The following is a 17,634-nucleotide window of genomic DNA, read 5'->3' as shown; positions in this document are numbered from 1 at the left end:
CCTTCACTCCATCCCTCCTTCCCTCCATCTGTCCTTCACTCCATCCCTCCTTCCCTCCATCCCTCCTTCACTCCATCCCTCCTTCACTCCATCCCGCCCCGGCCGAAGAGAAGGAGAAGGGATGGGACAGTCTTTTAAGGCCGCGTTTATTTCTGATGTCTCTTTGGACACTCTGTCAGTCTCTTGGTCAGTCGCTTGTTTGCTCGCTCGGTCAGTCTGCCACAATGTTGACTGAGCTGTTGTGTGAATGACAAAGTGAAGAAAGGCTGGGTTTGATGATCAAGCGGAGGGTTGCTGACTGATATACTGGCCAGCTTGAGAGCTGAGGTTTATCGACATGGAAACTGAAAATTGGTAAAACAACAACAAAAGGTACAAATGATATGGCCTTTGACCCTCTGATCCACTTCCTACAGTGTTTCCTATATCTAACCACATCTAATCATGTCCTCTGTGTCTGCTCTGTTTCCTTCCCAGTGTTTCCATGTGCCTTACTCTGCCCTCACCATGTTCCTCAGTCCGGACCAGAAGGAGAGAGACTCGGCCACAGCCTACCGTAGGTCACTATTACACAGACCTTAGGTTGTTTGATCAAATGATACCACTCGCCTGTCATTCTGTTTTGATAGTACTTAATACTGTAATACATGTGTTATACTGCAGGTATGACCATGGAGGTGCTGGGTACTCTAGTTGGCGCTGCCATCCAGGGTCAAATCGTGGCGAGCGCACACACCCTGAAAAACTGCCCCCAGCACAACATGTCTGCCAGTCACCTAGGCAACGGCAGTGGGGCCGAGATCGTCAAGAGAATTGTTCACTCCCAGGACTTCCTGTCACATGCTGTAAGTGTCACCACGATAACAAACAACCAGACCTGAGGTGTTACCATGGTGATCCTATATTGAAAATAACTGTAACTGACTGTAGTGTCCTGAACTAACTCAGGGCTGTAGTGTCCTGAACTAACTCAGGGCTGTAGTGTCCTGAACTAACTCAGGGCTTTAGTGTCCTGAACTAACTCAGGGCTGTAGTGTCCTGAATAACTCAGGGCTGTAGTGTCCTGAACTAACTCAGGGCTGTAGTGTCCTGAACTAACTCAGGGCTGTAGTGTCCTGAACTAACTCAGGGCTGTAGTGTCCTGAATAACTCAGGGCTGTAGTGTCCTGAACTAACTCAGGGCTGTAGTGTCCTGAACTAACTCAGGGCTGTAGTGTCCTGAACTAACTCAGGGCTGTAGTGTCCTGAACTAACTCAGGGCTGTAGTGTCCTGAACTAACTCAGGGCTGTAGTGTCCTGAACTAACTCAGGGCTGTAGTGTCCTGAACTAACTCAGGGCTGTAGTGTCCTGAACTAACTCAGGGCTGTAGTGTCCTGAACTAACTCAGGGCTGTAGTGTCCTGAACTAACTCAGGGCTGTAGTGTCCTGAACTAACTCAGGGCTTTAGTGTCCTGAACTAACTCAGGGCTGTAGTGTCCTGAATAACTCAGGGCTGTACTTTCACACTCATCTTTTCCTTTTACTTAACTTCTTTCTTTCCTTTTTTGAGGCCTCAGAGTTGAAAAAAAACAACAGGAAACAAGTTGAAGGTCAACAAGCATGAAAATTGTAAATTGTTGAAACTAAAAGGAATAGGATGAATGAATGTGAAGTTTGTGTTTGCAGACTATCTAGAGGTGCGATCTAGTCTTACCAAATCAACCAACTTTAAGAGGGCTTCATATATTATTTATCATCCCAGGTTTTTAGTAAGAGACCACGGGTTAAATCTGAGCCTCTGCCCCAGCCCCCTCCCCTCCTCTCCCCTGACATCAGCCATCAATCCCCCTCCCTGAAATAAGAGACCACAGTCTGTGGGGCGACCACAGTCTGTGTGATTAAGGCTATTTTTATCACATTTAAAAACACATGAATGAACCCCAGACCCCAAACTTGACATGCAGTTTGCTGAGATAAAGGAACCAACAATATTGAACATCTATTTCCGGCCTAAAACCAGCCATACCGAGACCGGAACATTACATATTTAAATGTATCTGTTGTTCATTTCCTAGAAGTATACATACAGTCAATGAAAACATGAGTGAGACAACCTTGTGAATCTTGTGAATGCAGAGTGATTTCTGGGTAGATAAAACACGGCGAGCGGGCTCCTGCCCAAACTGTTCCGTGTCGGGTTCGGACATGCCGCAGCTATTTAAGGGCTCCAGTGGTACCATTCCAAAGGATTCTGAGTAAACCCCGATGGCGTGGCCTTTTCACCATGCATGGCCCTCTGTAACCACGATGAGCACACACACACACACACACACACACACACACACACAGAGCACTTTCACCACTGGATTCCTCCAGTCCCTCAGTAATGGCAAAATGTTTGATGTGAATAAGTAATAATACTAACATAGCAAACTAGCCCTTAATTGTTTACATTAGGGCAGTGCAGTTCCTGTTGGGTTGAGAACATCTTGAAGGCTCTACAGTATTTTGGTAGGCTGTATTTTAGGATCAGAATTCAATTGAGATCCTTTCCTGTTGTTCCTTGTATCTAATCTGTACAGTGAATTCTGAGTGATCTGGTATCTGCTAGAGCGATATAAGGAATTCTAACCTAAAATCACAGGTCAATAAACACATTGGTATGTTTTAATGCAACTTTCAGATAAGGGTTGAAGTGAAGTAATTGGATGGAGATACACGATGGAGATTGAGGAAGGCTCAGTTCAGATGTCCTCCTTGTGTAACCAAAGAAAGATGTGTAGTGGACCCCAGGAAGAGTAGTATAAAACAATACCTAATGGACATCTAAATTGAACAAATAAAGGTTACATTTACACTGTTGTTTTCTTGCCTTTGCAGAATGAGGTGTACATTGTATATTGTTTCTCTCTGTCCTCCTTGCAGAATGAGGTGTACATTGTATATTGTTTCTCTCTGTCCTCCTTGCAGAATGAGGTGTACATTGTATATTGTTTCTCTCTGTCCTCCTTGCAGAATGAGGTGTACATGGTATATTGTTTCTCTCTGTCCTCCTTGCAGAATGAGGTGTACATGGTATATTGTTTCTCTCTGTCCTCCTTGCAGAATGAGGTGTACATGGTATATTGTTTCTCTCTGTCCTCCTTGCAGAATGAGGTGTACATGGTATATTGTTTCTCTCTGTCCTCCTTGCAGAATGAGGTGTACATGGTATATTGTTTCTCTCTGTCCTCCTTGCAGAATGAGGTGTACATGGTATATTGTTTCTCTCTGTCCTCCTTGCAGAATGAGGTGTACATGGTATATTGTTTCTCTCTGTCCTCCTTGCAGAATGAGGTGTACATGGTATATTGTTTCTCTCTGTCCTCCTTGCAGAATGAGGTGTACAGTAACAGTATATGATTGTTTATTCTCTCTACTTGCAGAAGGAGATGTATATGATCGCTGCTGGTGTGATTGGAGGAGTGTTTCTCATCTGCACTGTGGTCATGTTCCTGGGAGTCAAAGAGAGAGACGGTGAGTGTGTGCGTGTGTGTGCGTGTGCTCGCATATGTGCTTGTGTGTGTGTGTGTTTGTGCACACTCTTTCCCAGCAAGTGAGTGTGCTCCTCTCTCTTTCCCTTCATTCATTTCACTCAAACGCTATTTGCAATGTACCAGTAAGCACAGTAGCACTCCGTTCAATTGTTTTGAGCCTTATTCTGACTGGACTATTTCTGGCCTCTATATAGCTAGCTTCAGCCTCATGCAATAAAATACAGTATATACTGTAGCTAGCTTCAGCTTCATGCAATGATTATCCAACTCAGGAAAACGAGGAGGATTAAGTGTTAAGTATAAAATGACATATATTGTGTGTTTATACTGCACATGGAGGCTGTCAATGAACTGCTGACCTCTGTACCAGCAAACCTGTCAGTTCTGGTTCACTGTACTTGTACCCCCCCCCCCCCCTCCCCCTCCCCCCAGATTGGAGGGGAAGACTCCCATACGTGTCTCACTCATGCTTTCTTCTCTCTGGTGCTTTGCGGGCTAGTTTGAGCTATTTTTTAGAATGGGATAAAAGATGGAAACCAAAGAAACTGTCTCTTTTGACACTGTCAGATCTCGTTATTTTTCTTCCTCGCACAGATCCGTACATTTCGAAGACGGAGAAGCAGATCCCATTCCACAAGGGCTTCATCCTGGTGATGCATCACGGTCCCTACCTCACTCTGACTGCTGCCTTCCTCTTCATCTCCGTTGCCATTCAGGTGGGAACATTGATACACCCCTTCTCAGACATGACACCCACAGTGGGATGGTAATGGGTGTTGTGTTATGATTGGTGGGCACATTGATAGACCCCCTCTCAGACATGATACCCACAGTGGGATGGTAATGGGTCTTGTGTTATGATTGGTGGGCACATTGATAGACCCCATTTCGGACAAGACACCCACAGTGGGATGGTAATGGGTGTTGTGTTATGATTGGTGGGCACATTGATAGACCCCCTCTCAGACATGATACCCACAGTGGGATGGTAATGGGTGTTGTGTTATGATTGGACCCAGAATGGCTCCAGATACAGCCTGCCAGCCATTTAATGTTGATTTGATCAAGAAAAATAGAGCGCTCAGTGTGTTTGAGGAAATATGCTTGACAGCATCTCTCTCTCAGCTCCAAATCCACCCGGTGATGATAGACAGACAGATAGACGGCACATTGTCATATTACAATGATGTAATATCTAGTTATTGTTATCATTATGAGAATTCTCAGTGGTGCACTTCTTGTATGGCTGTGATCATATGGTTGGTTGGCATTGGAACTATATAGTACAGCTTTGATAGATTCCACCTCAAACATCTCAACTGCCGTATCTCACAAATCTTCCTGTAATAACTTACTGTCAGCTCATCAGAATAGAAGGATTATATATCATTCAAGAGCAGGGAGGAAACTTTGCGTTAGTCAGCAGCTTCTCCAGTGATTTGGCACCGTGGGCAGAGAGGATAGAACAGTGCTGAATATTCTGAATCTTTCTGAAGAACGAATGTGTGTTATATCTGATCTGATTTCCAGTTGGTGCAAAGCAACTTTGTCCTGTTCTGTACACATGCAGTGGACCTGAGAGACCACTTCCAGAACATTGTGCTGACCATCCTGGTGAGTTCTGGTTTCAGACCTAGATCAATGTAACTAGAAACTTACACTTTCACACAAATGTCCTATTGACATCAGTGCATGGTTTTATATGACATTAGAGTATACTTAAAACCAAAAACAATAGTATAGCATGTTCTTAAAAATGATACTCCTCTTCCCAGGTATCTGCAGTAGTGAGCATCCCTTTGTGGCAGTGGTTTCTGGAGCGGTTCGGCAAGAAGAAGGCAGCCTTCTGTGGAATCACGGTAAGTGTCTGGGACTGGGTGGTGGTGATGCTCCACTGATGATAAAAACGTGCCACCTTGTGGACAAACATATTATTGCTTCTGGAGAGGCAAAAAAAAAATGTCTGGTATTATTATAATACGGTATTACAAACAGGGTTGGAGAGAAACTGATTACAAAAAAACTAGCTGTAGTCAGTGAAATTTGCAACAAAATTATTTTAATCAGATTACAGATTCTTTTGAAAAACTAGTTGATTCCTTTTTGGATTACTTTTGAAATCAGAAAGGATTTTTTTTTTTTAAATACATTGACATCTTTATGTTTTCTCAATGACATTCAATTCAGCATTGAAAAAGGCGCAAGTTTAAGTTTGTTCCACCTGATCGAGTCCACAAGTCAGAGACCACTGACCACAAGTCAGAGACCGCTGACCACAAGTCAGAGACCACTGACCACAAGTCAGAGACCACTGACCACAAGTCAGAGACCACTGACCACAAGTCAGAGACCACTTTGATGACACACCAAATACGTTTGATGGATCCTTTTTGTCTTCTTCTATTGCCTCTTAAAGGGAAAGTAATCAGATTGTGTTACTTAACTGATTACAATTTTGGACAGGTAACTAGTAACTATAATGGATTACATTTAGAAAGTAACCTACCCAACCCTGAATACAAATCTGTGTGCAACTAACTGTGTATACAGTAAGTACAGTATGTGTGTGTGTTCATTCCTCTTACTCTATCTCTCTTTCTGTCCAGTGGATCATGCCGTTCACAGTGATGCTGGTGTTCATTCCTAACCTGGTCGTAGCCTACGTAGTGGCTGTCTCTTCTGGACTCAGTGTGGCTGCATCACTCCTCCTACCATGGTAAGCCCAATTGAATGGTGCTGGCACAAAGGTCCTCTGTGGATGTGGTGTAGTTGTAGTACCACTAGCACTAGCCACTGGTTGTAGCTACAGTAGCAATAGTAAACATATTCTTGGGGTGGTAAAATAGCCACAGTCCTTGTAGAATTACTATTCTATTGCTGTAATAGCAGCAGTCTACACTTCTCTCTGTCCATTCAGTGGTTAGAGAGTTGGGCCAGTAACCGAAAGAAAAAATCGGCCACTCTGCCCCTGAACAAGGCAGTTAACCCACTGGCCGTCATTGTAAATAAGAATTTGTTCTTAACTGACTTGCCTAGTTAAAGAAAAAAATACAAAAATGTAATTCACCCCCTGGCATGATACAGTCACGCCTGGCTATGATGTCATGTTGATGAATGAGATGTGTCTATAAACCTCAGGGGGGCTACAGTCTCCACTTTCATTCTGTTATTACTGTTGTTTATAGCACATTGCCTTCCCATCTCCTTTTCTCTCTCTTCACCCTCCTGTCTCCTTCTCTCCTCCCTCCTTTCTCTATCACTCTTTCCCTGCCTCCTCCGTACTTCTCTTTCCTCTGTAAATGACAGGGTTTATCGCGTGGGGTCATCATGCTGTGTATGTACACTATATATACCAAAGTATGTGGACACCTCTTCAAATGAGTGGATTTGGCTATTTCAGCCACACCCGTTGCTGACAGGTGTATAAAATATCCATAGACAAACATTGACAGTAGAATGTCCTTACTGAAGAGCTCAGTGACTCTCAACATGGCACCGTCATAGGATGCCACCTTTCTAACAAGTCAGTTTGTCAAATGTCTGCCCTGCTAGAGCTGCCCCGGTCAACTGTAAGTGCTGTTATTGTGAAGTGGAAACGTCTAGGAGCAACAACGTCTCAGCTGTGAAGTGGTAGGCCACACAAGCTCACAGAATGGGACCGCCAAGTGCTGAAGCGCGTAGAGCGTAAAAATCGTCTGTCCTTGCAACACTCACTACCGAGTTCCAAACTGCCTCTGGAAGTAACTTCAGCACAATAACTGTTTCTCGGGATCTTCATGAAATGGGTTTTCATGGCTGAACAGCCAACAACCCTAAGATCACCATGCGTAATGCCAAGCGTCTGCTGGAGTGGTGTAAAGCTCACCACCATTGGACTCTGGAGCAGTGGAAACACATTCTCTGGAATGATAAATCACGCTTCACCATCTGGCATTCGGACAAATCTGGGTTTGGCGGTTGTCAGGAGAATGCTACCTGCCCCAATGCATAGTGCCAAATGTAGGAGGAGGAATAATGGTCTGGGGCTGTTTTCATGGTTCGGGCTAGGCCCCTTAGTTGCAGTGAAAGTAAATCTTAACGCTACAGCATACAATGACAATCAGCATACATTGACAATCTGGACGATTCTGTGCTTCCAACTTTGTGGCAACAGTTTGGGGAAGGTCCTTTCCTGTTTCAGCATGACAATGCTACTGTGCACAAAGCGAGGTCTATACAGAAATGGTTTGTCAAGATCTGTATGGAAGAACTTGATTGGCCTGCACAGAGCCCTGACCTAAACCCCATTGAACACCTTTGGGATGAATTGGAACGCCGACTGCGAGCCAGGCCTAATCACCCAACATCAGTGGCCAACCTGACTAATGCTCTCGTGGCTGAATGGAAGTCCCCACAGCAATGTACCAACATCTAGTGGAAAGCCTTCCCATAAGAGTGGAAGCTGTTATAGCAGCAATGGGGAGACCAAGTCCACATTAATGCCCATGACTATTGAATGAGATGTTCAACGAGCAGGTGTCCACATACTTTTGGTCATCATGTGGTGTATGACTGTCTGTCTTTGTATCTGGCTCCCGAGTGGTGCAGATTTCTAAGGCACTGCATCTCAGTGCTAGAGGTGTCACTATATACCCTGGTTTGATTCCAGGCTGTATCACAACCGGCTGTGATTGGGAGTCCCATAGGGTGGCACACATTTGTCCCAGCATCGTCTGGGTTAGGCTGTCATTATAAATAAGAATTTGCTGTTAACTGACTTGCCTAGTTAAATAAAGGTTAAATAAAAAATAGAAATACAATGATCTGGTGATTCCCCATCTGTGGTCGGAGCAGTTCGGCTACAGTTAGCTTCATCTTGTAATCATGTCATCACGTAGTAGCAGTCATTTTGCCAGACCATTTCAACTCTGCTCTATGAGCACCATTGTAGCCATTTCATCCTCTAGCGCTATAAGTAGACTGCTCCTCCTCAGACAGATGGAGTCATCGAGACCGATTGTATAACATGATGATGAGGTAGGCCTATAAACTGTTGATGGGAGATGTTTTCATGTAGTATTGTGTGTGTGTTGTGTTTCAGGTCGATGCTGCCAGATGTGGTGGATGACTTCCGTCTGGCCAATCCCTGCTGTAAAGGCTATGAGGCCATCTTCTACTCCTTCTACGTGTTCTTCACCAAGTTTGCTGCTGGGATCTCTCTCGGAGTGTCCACCCTCTGCCTCGAGTGAGTCAGTCAGTCAGTCAGACAGACAGACAGACAGACAGACAGACAGACAGACAGACAGACGGACAGACAGACAGACAGACAGACAGACAGACAGACAGACAGAGACAGACAGACAGACAGACAGACAGACAGACAGACAGACAGACAGACAACATAAACACTAACACAAGAGTATTAAAGGCATTCATTACTGAAAATGGGATTTCCTTGGGAGTATCCATGCCTTGCCTCGAGTGAGTCAAACACACAAACACTGATCCACATCAGGAGAAACATAAACAAGTTAACAACACTTCTGGCATCTCTCTTGGAGTGAGTCAGATGCCACGAACACCAAGTCAGTTAAATAACACAGGAGTGAGATGTATAGAGAGAAACACATAAACACAATCCTGATGTATGCATTAATAGGCCATTGTCTATTGCATTTATGAAACTGGTGAGTGTGTAACTGTCGGTATGATACAGGTGTGCATCTCTACAGATTTGCAGGTTAAGACACTTTATGTATCTCTACAAGTTTTCTGTGTATAATACGTGTGTGTGGTATCTTCAGGTTTGCGGGTTATGACACGGGGGCATGCAGGCAGCCTGCTCAAGTAGCCTACACTCTGAAACTGCTCATAGGCGCTGCCCCGGTGGCCTTCATCGTAACAGGCCTGTTGATACTGCTGCTCTACCCCATCAGTGAGGACGTCCGGCTCAGGAACAAACTCTGTCTGGAGGAGCTACGGTGAGCTACACGTTTCTGTTGTCAGACGTTGCTAGAACGTCACAGTGCTCTTGTAAAGTAATGTATATGACAATAAGGGGATACATGCTTATGACATGTCTGACAATGCATTATAAGTGTATCATAATGCTTTATTATATGCATGCTTAAGTGAAGTGTTACCAAACTGAGTATTTGGATCACAAAGATTGAGTGCATTAAGAGTATAGTACACCACCGTCTCTCACCACAGTCATTCCTTTAGGTTGAGTAAAATTACAGTGGCCTGAAATGGCTCAAATACTAACATACAGTACCTTCAATCTAAAAGTTGATTTTGTCTTTCTTCTACAGGAAACAAAGCTGCATCAGCTCCAGAACGCTGGAGGATCTGAGTAATCCATGACCTGGGATGGAATGGACAGGAGAGGTTTCACATGCGGCGGATTCTAGTTCCCCAACCGGAATATGACTTCTATTAGTGTATATTACACTGAGAAATAATCACATGATAGTTATGTTTTCATGTAAACATTTTAAGTTTGTTTCTGTATTTTCACATGAACCTGTAAAGCCATCTTGAATATACCTACAAGATAACCTTATTTATATAAATGAATGTATATCCCTATTTGCTGTATTTATGAATGGTATCTGAGTATTATAATGGTTTGGGCTTAATAAATACTGTTAACTTTGGTTAGTAGATGGACTGAACCATGACTTCTTAACTTCAAATATAGTAGAGGAAGGTTCCATGTAAGCTCCATTTTGGGGCTCTCGAGTGGCGCAGTGGTCTAAGGCACTGCATCTCAGTGCTGGAGGTGTCACTACAGACACCCTGGTTCGAACCCAGGCTGCATCACAACCGGCCGTGATTGGTCCCGTTGGGCGGTGCACTGGGTTTTGCCAGGGTAGGCCGTCATTGTAAATAAGAATTTGTTCTTAACTGACTTGCCTAATTAAATAAAGGTTTAATATTCAATCATAAGTTGAGTGATGAAAATATCCATTTTAAACATTTGAACGTTTTAATAATATACAATCGTATAACATACAAACAGGATACATCTCTTTGGGATTTGGTTGCAGCTACACTGAACTCTGCCAGCCAAAACACCACACTATCTTACCTCAGTGCTCTGATTAAAAAAACAGAACTTCCTCTTGAACCAGATGGGCATATAATACAAAGCCCCCAAAAATATCATCTCCCAAAGTCACTAAATGTAAACATTCTGTTTGAAAGGTGCTTCTTTCAAAAGTGTATTGAATAATCCCCCAACTGAAAAAGGAACATTTGCCACCCAGTACTGATTGTTCATAAAAAGCTGCCGAGGGGTTGAGTCTTTGCGTGTGCAGTTTTTAGATATGCATGCATAAAGCATTGACATCTCATATGTTATGCTAGGCGGTAGTCCCATGCTGTGTGCTCTCTCCCACTATGCTGAAGTCTGTTTTGAGATTTATGCTGTGTTCAAGTCTCTGTGTTGGGGTAAGAATTGACTGGGCTGGAGGGAGATTTGACTGGGCTGGAGGGAGATTTGACTGGGCTGGAGGGGCAGGAGTCTGGGCTGCCAGGGGTTCTGATGGGAGATTTCCTCTTTCCGTTCCTCACCGTCAACTCCTCTTTGGGTTTAAAAGTCAGGGGTACAAAGCCCTCTGCATCCGCTACCAGGACTATCCACAACGGACCTGGAACACACAGGAGACAGGAGTTTCAAGTTTAAGGAAGTTTTTTTATTTCATTCATATTTTATTTATCTCCATGCTTTATAAGACTGTTTAACTTATATAAAACCATGAGAGTCATTGATTACATTCATTTAACCCTTTGAATAGATAGCTTTTCAACCAGTAAGTGTCTACTAATCATTTATAGAGCGCTTTTTAAAGTACAGTAACCACAACATACGGCTCTCTCAGGTTGCTGCAAAAACCCTAACAGTGAAACTCCTGAATGGAGTGGTGTCATAAATACTCTATAAATAGTCTTGTAGTTTGCGGAGGCGTGCTGAGTGTGTATATTAGCAGAACGAACCCAGGGAGGGTGTGGTGGGGCTGTAAGCTGCTTCTGTTTTAAACCTTTTAATCCACAGTAACCCTATAATCACTCCCATATTCAGCCTCTCCACCCTCCGTTTAACACCAAACACTTTGTTTAAAATGCATGTCATTTTGGGGGGAGTGAAACAGAGATGTCATTATTTTGATATACAACATCTTCGCTAATTAGTTGTAATAGCTGAGAGAAGCTCAGTAGTTCCTCAGTCTAGACTATGGGCTGAGGATATGGCGGTTATTCTTATATGAATAGATTCCTGGAAACCTGAGGGAAAACGTTTTTTTTTTTCTATCCCCGTCCACACACACACACACTTCTGAGAAGACTACCCAATTTCCTCTTGAGGCATGCCTACATTGGGAAGAGCCAATAATGTCAGTCTGCACATATGAATTGTGTTGATTTCTGTAAGCAGGGAATCACCCCGCTGTGTATGATGATGTCATATCGCTGAGTCTACCTTTAATCTGAAATAACTGGTTGAATTAAGCCTGGGGTATACATAGTGAAAACATAGAATCATCTGAAGCACTAAGACTACAACCATGTGTTATTATTGGTATGGGGGAAGCCCATGGGCCAGATACGTACCATACACCATCTCTACTATAGTGACGTTGAAGAGCTCCTGAAGAACCTTCAGACACAGCTTCCCCTCACACAACAACACTGGCCTTCTCTCATCTATAAACACATTCTCAGACAGCTGCTTCTGCATGGAGGAGAGGGAAGAGAAAGAGAGAGAGAGATAGATGATAGAGAGAGAGCGAGATAGAGAGAGTGGAGGGGGGTTAGTTAGTACAATTCTGACCTCAAGAACACAGACAGTTATTGATGGATGCAACAGCAAGGCATCATTTCACAAATTGTGCTTTTAATCGCTCTTTTAGGAACACCATAATAGCACACACTGTGCTGTCAGCGTACTGTCTATTATTAGCCAATGGTGGATAGCAAACTCTAGCCTGGAGAGTACATTAAAGTAAGTCTCTACTGTATCTTCACCTTCAGACAAGTCCCATCAAGTTCAACATTAGGCCTTTATGCTAATATCTGCTGAATGCTGAATCTGGGTGCATTATACTCATACAGTTCATTCCTTTGTGTGTCTAATAGTGATGGGGGAAAAATTATATATAGTTACATATCGCAATATTATTTTTGGACTCCAAGTATCGATTTGTAAAAACACTTTTGCTACTTTAGGTAGAGCTGGTCGACTGTACCTGTGCTAAAACTCTGTTATTTTTCATCCTATAGCTTGTTCTCCATCTTCTTTTTAAATAGGGAGCCAACACATTTTCAGCACTTTTATTTCCCTTACTGATCAAAACTCATTTTCTCATGCTCTCTCTCCAGCAGATATGAACAATATGTTTGGAACATCAAATCGCAATAAAAATACCAGTATTGAATCGCAATACATATGTAATCGTAATACATATCGTATCGGCACCTAAGTATCGTGATAATATTGTATCGTGAGGTCCCTGGCAATTCCCAGCCCTAGAGTCTAACGTAACTTTATTATACAAAGGTGGGGCCTATAATTTCAATAAATAAGGTCTTTCAACAAACATTATCTTTTAAATATTGCTCTGAAAATCTCCAGCTTTTGCAGACATAGAAATGAAATATCCCAAATGAAGTAATATCTTGTAAGATGTAACCCTTACCTGACATGTGATGTTAACGTATGGAGGATCACAGGCATTGGGGTAACTAGTCCCCAGACCCTTTTTGCCGTTCCGGGTGAAGTCCCTGATCTCTGTCAGACACTGTTGCACCTCAGAAAAACGAGAGAAAATCCTCTCCATGTTCTGAGACAGCTGCTCCAGGTTCCTCTCCTTCTCTCTGGGGGCCAAGGGGGTGGTTTTGGGCAGGGTGGGGAGCTCCGTGTGGGGCTTATCCCTAGGGTTGTAGTATGGGGAGCAGGTTTGACTTGACTCCCTGCTAGCCTGTCCTGCCATGGAGAGCATCGTCATTCGGTTGACGGGTTCCGTGTCAAAGTTTTCGACCGTAATGGAGGAAGCGTTAGAGTGAGGTTGGTCAGAGGTGTGACAGAGGTCAGAGTAGGAGAAGTCCACTGAGCTGGTGACTGAGCTGGGCTCCGGGCTTCTCACCTCCTCCACCAGCCTCCTCCTGCTGCTCCCTGGAGAATGGGACTGGATTACACCTCCTCCCGGCAGCACCAGCTCCTTAATCTCAACAAGCTCCTGCTGCTCATCTTTAGAGAAGACATGCTTCGAGTGGCGTCTAACGGGGGATTCTCGATTCGGGGAGGGACACGCCGGGGTTCCTCCGTTGTAGACAATCTCCTTGGATGCGAGGCGCAGGATGTATTTGTCCGTATTGGAGGAGGGGAGGAAGGCAGGGTCTTTGGACTTCTGTCTGCCAATCATGAGAAGCAACATCTTGTCACCAAGAAAGCAGATGCCTTTGGGCCTCTCGTTTTTCTGTAAGGAGATCTGCTGGATGTTGGGCATGGTGGACGGCGTGATGCAGTAGACCAGTACCATGCTACATGTGTTGGAGGCCACAGCCACCGTGGAACCTCTGGAGTCAAAGGCCACAATGTCTGGCACCAGAATCCCAGGGATGCTGACCTTACTGGTGCTGGTGACTTTCCGTTCGTAGGTTACCAGGATAAGGTGTGACGAATCCTGTCCAGAGCCAGTCAGGTGGTCCCTGCGGCGCAGGTGTAAGAGTGGACTAGGGTCTGAGCGCCGGTGCTTGGCCAGGAGGTGGGTGAGGTCCATAGGACCGCCGGAGGCAGAGCAGGAGAGGTAGGACCTCTCAGAGTCAAAGGACCTCCTGCGTGGGTCTATACAGCCATCCTCGTCCAACATCACCATAGGAGAAGAATGTCCAGGTAGGGAGGACTCTGAATCTGAGGACACGTCAAATGCTATGCCAGCGTTCAGCCCGCAGATCCTATCCAGAGGCAGCTCTGTAGCTACTGCCACCTGGGCCTCGCCTGTTGACTCGATGGCACAGATGTACCCGCCCACGTCAAAGATGGGGCAGAAGGAGCAGGCTAAAAGACTCTTCTGAACATCGTTATAGATGTAGGAGTGAAGGGCGCTTCCTATAGCCAAAACCAACCGGGTGCCATCTTTGGTCCAGCAGGCACAGTGGATGAGTCCACTGCCTTTAATATCAGCCTTGACCCTACGGTTGTCCACACGGACACAGAACAGCACAGAGGCATCTTTCTTAGTGAGGACAGAAAGGATGTCCATCTTGGGATGCCAGACACATCCCTCAGACAGAAGGGGGAACGGTTCGCTCATCTCACAGGTCTGAGTGCAGAGCAGCTTGTTCTGTTCCAGAGCGCTGAGCTGCAGCTGCCACACTGTGACATGTTTCTTGTGTTGGACGGCCAACAGGGCAGGAGCGCCGGAACAGCACAGAGGGCCCCAGGAGAGGCCGAAGACATGCTCAAATTGACCGATGACGTTGGTGTCGCCGAATTTGACTTCGCAGTTGTCATAGTAGAGGGAGGTGAGGCAGACCTGCTTCCCGTCAGTCCAGGCTATCCCGTGGACGGGGTGGATGGTTTGGTGTAGCGTGTTCAGACCTGACCTCAGCAACTTGGCTTTGCCCAGTTCCATACTGACAGTCAAGCAAGTACAGATTAATCCAAACGGAGAGAGAAACAATGATCAGTAACATTGATTAAAGAAGAAACAATCACTCATTCAATAGCATTGATGAGGGCAGAGGATATCGGTCATGAGGATTTTGCCGGCAGAAGACCAGTTCCAGCTATCTTGACTGCCATCTCACACTAAGAATAGGACAAGCCTCTCTTGTCCTGTGCCTCTGGCATCCCTAATCCCCTCTGCCTGAGGGTTACACCCCAGGGCCAGAGCTGAGCTGATTAGTCCAAATGACCTTAGCCACGCAGATCAAGTAGGTTAAATTACACTCCAGCTTAACAGAGGAACCAGTGGTGTAGAGTACTTAGGTAAAAATACTTGAAAGTACTATTTAAGTCGTTTTTTGGGGTATCTGTACTTTACTATTTATATTTTTGACAACTTTTACTTATTCCTAAAGAAAATATTGTACTTTTTACTCCATACATTTTCCTTGACAACCAAAATGACTCATTACATTTTGAATGCTTAGCATGACAGGAAAATTGTTAAATTCACGCACTTATCAAGAGAACACGTGGTCATCCCTACTGCCTCTGGCCTGGCAGACTCACTAAACACAAATGAATATTTTGTAAATAATGTCTGAGTGTTGGAGTGTGCCCCTGGCAATCCGAACATTTTAAAACAAGAACAAAGCTTTGCTTAATATAAGGAATTTACAATTATTCATGACTTTTGATAATTAACTATATTTTAGCAATTACTTTTGATACTTTAGTATATTTAAAACCAAATACTTTTAGACTTTTACTCAAGTAGTATTTTACTGGCGGACTTTGACTTTTACTGGAGATAGCGCGCCGGACCTCGGACTCGAAGGTCGAGGGTTCGAGACCTACTCCCTGCTGTTTCATTACAGTATCTATACTTTTACTCAAGTATGTCATTTACAAAATAGCCTCCAATACCCTATTCAACAAATTGGATGCAGTCTATCACAGTGCAATCCGTTTTGTCACCAAAGCCCCATATACTACCCACTATTGCGACCTGTACGCTCTCGTTGGCTGGCCCTCGCTTCATCCTCGTCGCCAAACCCACTGGCTCCATGTCATCTACAAGACCCTGCTAGGTAAAGTCCCCCCTTATCTCAGCTCGCTGGTCACCATAGCATCTCCCACCTGTAGCACACGCTCTAGCAGGTATATCTCTCTAGTCACCCCCAAAACCAATTCTTTCTTTGGCCGCCTCTCCTTCCAGTTCTCTGCTGCCAATGACTGGAACGAACTACAAAAATCTCTGAAACTGGAAACACTTATCTCCCTCACTAGCTTTAAGCACCAACTGTCAGATCAGCTCACAGATTACTGCACCTGTACATAGCCCACCTATAATTTAGCCCAAACAGCTACCTCTTTCCCTACTGTATTTAATTAATTAATTAATTTTGCTCCTTTGCACTCCATTATTTTTATTTCTACTTTGCACATTCTTTCATTGCAAATCTACCATTCCAGTGTTTTACTTGCTATATTGTATTTACTTTGCCACCATGGCCTTTTTTGCCTTTACCTCCCTTATCTCACCTCATTTGCTCACATCGTATATAGACTTGTTTATACTGTACTATTGACTGTATGTCTGTTTTACTCCATGTGTAACTCTGTGTCGTTGTATCTGTCGAACTGCTTTGCTTTATCTTGGCCAGGTCGCAATTGTAAATGAGAACTTGTTCTCAACTTGCCTACCTGGTTAAATAAAGGTGAAATAAAATAAAATAAATAAAATGCACAAAGCTAATTGGCCACGTGGGAACCCTAACCCTATAATGGTGCCTATCATTTTAACCTTTTGTTTTTAGAAAAGTATTTCTCGCCGATATATAACATAAGGTCCTTATGCACAAAAAAAACGTACCGCAAGCGATGCGTGTGACCGAGCATCGCGGCTCTTAACAAAACTCTCCCTTACAAGACGTCTTTCGTCCAATTACTTATGTGTAATGTATTGAACAAGAGTCATGATCAAAGGCTAGGTCTTGAGGTAGGTTATTAATTTGTGCTCTCTAGAATTAGTATCACATTCACATCAAATGCAATTAAACCTAGAAGGTCAAGTCAAAAGCTATTACAGCAAAGATTTGCTATTATCAACTGCAATTTAGGTTATAAAGCTAGCTACTCAATAATATTAGAAAATCATTTACCTGACAGTTACTGGATAGCTATCTACAGTAGCTGTCATTTTTGGGGTCTGGCCAGCTTATAACACATGTAGCTAACGTTAGCTACATGTTAGCTAAATCCATCAGTGAAGTAGCTATATGGCGAATACGTTCTTTAGTCACGAAATTATATGCACAAACGTGTCATTACATGCCTCGATTGTCTTGTCAAACCATAAACCTTGATCACATTTCCCAAGTTGATTTCACTTTTCAAGGGGTGAAAGTTGCTTTCATGAACTGGAATTGAAAGACGAGACAATAGAAAAGCATTATGGGTCTTGA

At 43.9% G+C, this 17,634-nt stretch overlaps 2 protein-coding genes across 2 annotated transcripts in view; one reads left to right on the top strand and one right to left on the bottom strand.

The window, feature by feature from the left end:
- LOC110522436 (major facilitator superfamily domain-containing protein 2B) overlaps positions 1 to 10,161 on the top strand; it is a 23,960-nt gene extending 13,799 nt beyond the window's left edge. The window contains exons 6-15 of the mRNA XM_036976042.1: positions 478 to 556; positions 664 to 845; positions 3,406 to 3,496; positions 4,111 to 4,232; positions 5,047 to 5,130; positions 5,292 to 5,375; positions 6,123 to 6,232; positions 8,597 to 8,740; positions 9,300 to 9,476; positions 9,810 to 10,161. Coding sequence (XP_036831937.1) covers positions 478 to 556; positions 664 to 845; positions 3,406 to 3,496; positions 4,111 to 4,232; positions 5,047 to 5,130; positions 5,292 to 5,375; positions 6,123 to 6,232; positions 8,597 to 8,740; positions 9,300 to 9,476; positions 9,810 to 9,861 — 1,125 coding nt within the window. The 3' untranslated portion in view covers positions 9,862 to 10,161. The remainder of the gene's footprint in view (positions 1 to 477; positions 557 to 663; positions 846 to 3,405; positions 3,497 to 4,110; positions 4,233 to 5,046; positions 5,131 to 5,291; positions 5,376 to 6,122; positions 6,233 to 8,596; positions 8,741 to 9,299; positions 9,477 to 9,809) is intronic.
- A 287-nt stretch (positions 10,162 to 10,448) lies between these two features.
- LOC110522435 (WD repeat and coiled-coil-containing protein) lies at positions 10,449 to 17,568 on the bottom strand. Its single transcript, XM_021600819.2, has 4 exons — positions 17,332 to 17,568; positions 13,197 to 15,135; positions 12,112 to 12,232; positions 10,449 to 11,150 (listed from the first exon to the last, which is right to left on the bottom strand). Exons 1-4 carry the CDS (start codon positions 17,367 to 17,369, stop codon positions 10,933 to 10,935), a joined length of 2,316 nt encoding a protein of 771 aa, XP_021456494.2. The 5' UTR covers positions 17,370 to 17,568; the 3' UTR covers positions 10,449 to 10,932.
- Positions 17,569 to 17,634: the final 66 nt, after the last annotated feature.

This window comes from Oncorhynchus mykiss, chromosome 4 (genome assembly GCF_013265735.2).
Source record: "Oncorhynchus mykiss isolate Arlee chromosome 4, USDA_OmykA_1.1, whole genome shotgun sequence".
Lineage (NCBI taxonomy): Eukaryota > Metazoa > Chordata > Actinopteri > Salmoniformes > Salmonidae > Oncorhynchus > Oncorhynchus mykiss.
This window is presented reverse-complemented; position numbering and strand designations above follow the sequence as displayed.

Bases quoted from the DNA above. Each gene is read 5' to 3' on its own strand.
- LOC110522435 (XM_021600819.2), bottom strand. From the start codon at position 17,369: ATGACAGCTACTGTAGATAGCTATCCAGTAACTGTCAG. The intron at 15,136-17,331 runs GTAAATGATTTT...CTTGACTGTCAG, and splicing joins AGCTATCCAGTAACTGTCAG to TATGGAACTGGGCAAAGCCA. The intron at 11,151-12,111 runs GTACGTATCTGG...TGTGTGTTCCAG, and splicing joins TATAGTAGAGATGGTGTATG to GTCCGTTGTGGATAGTCCTG.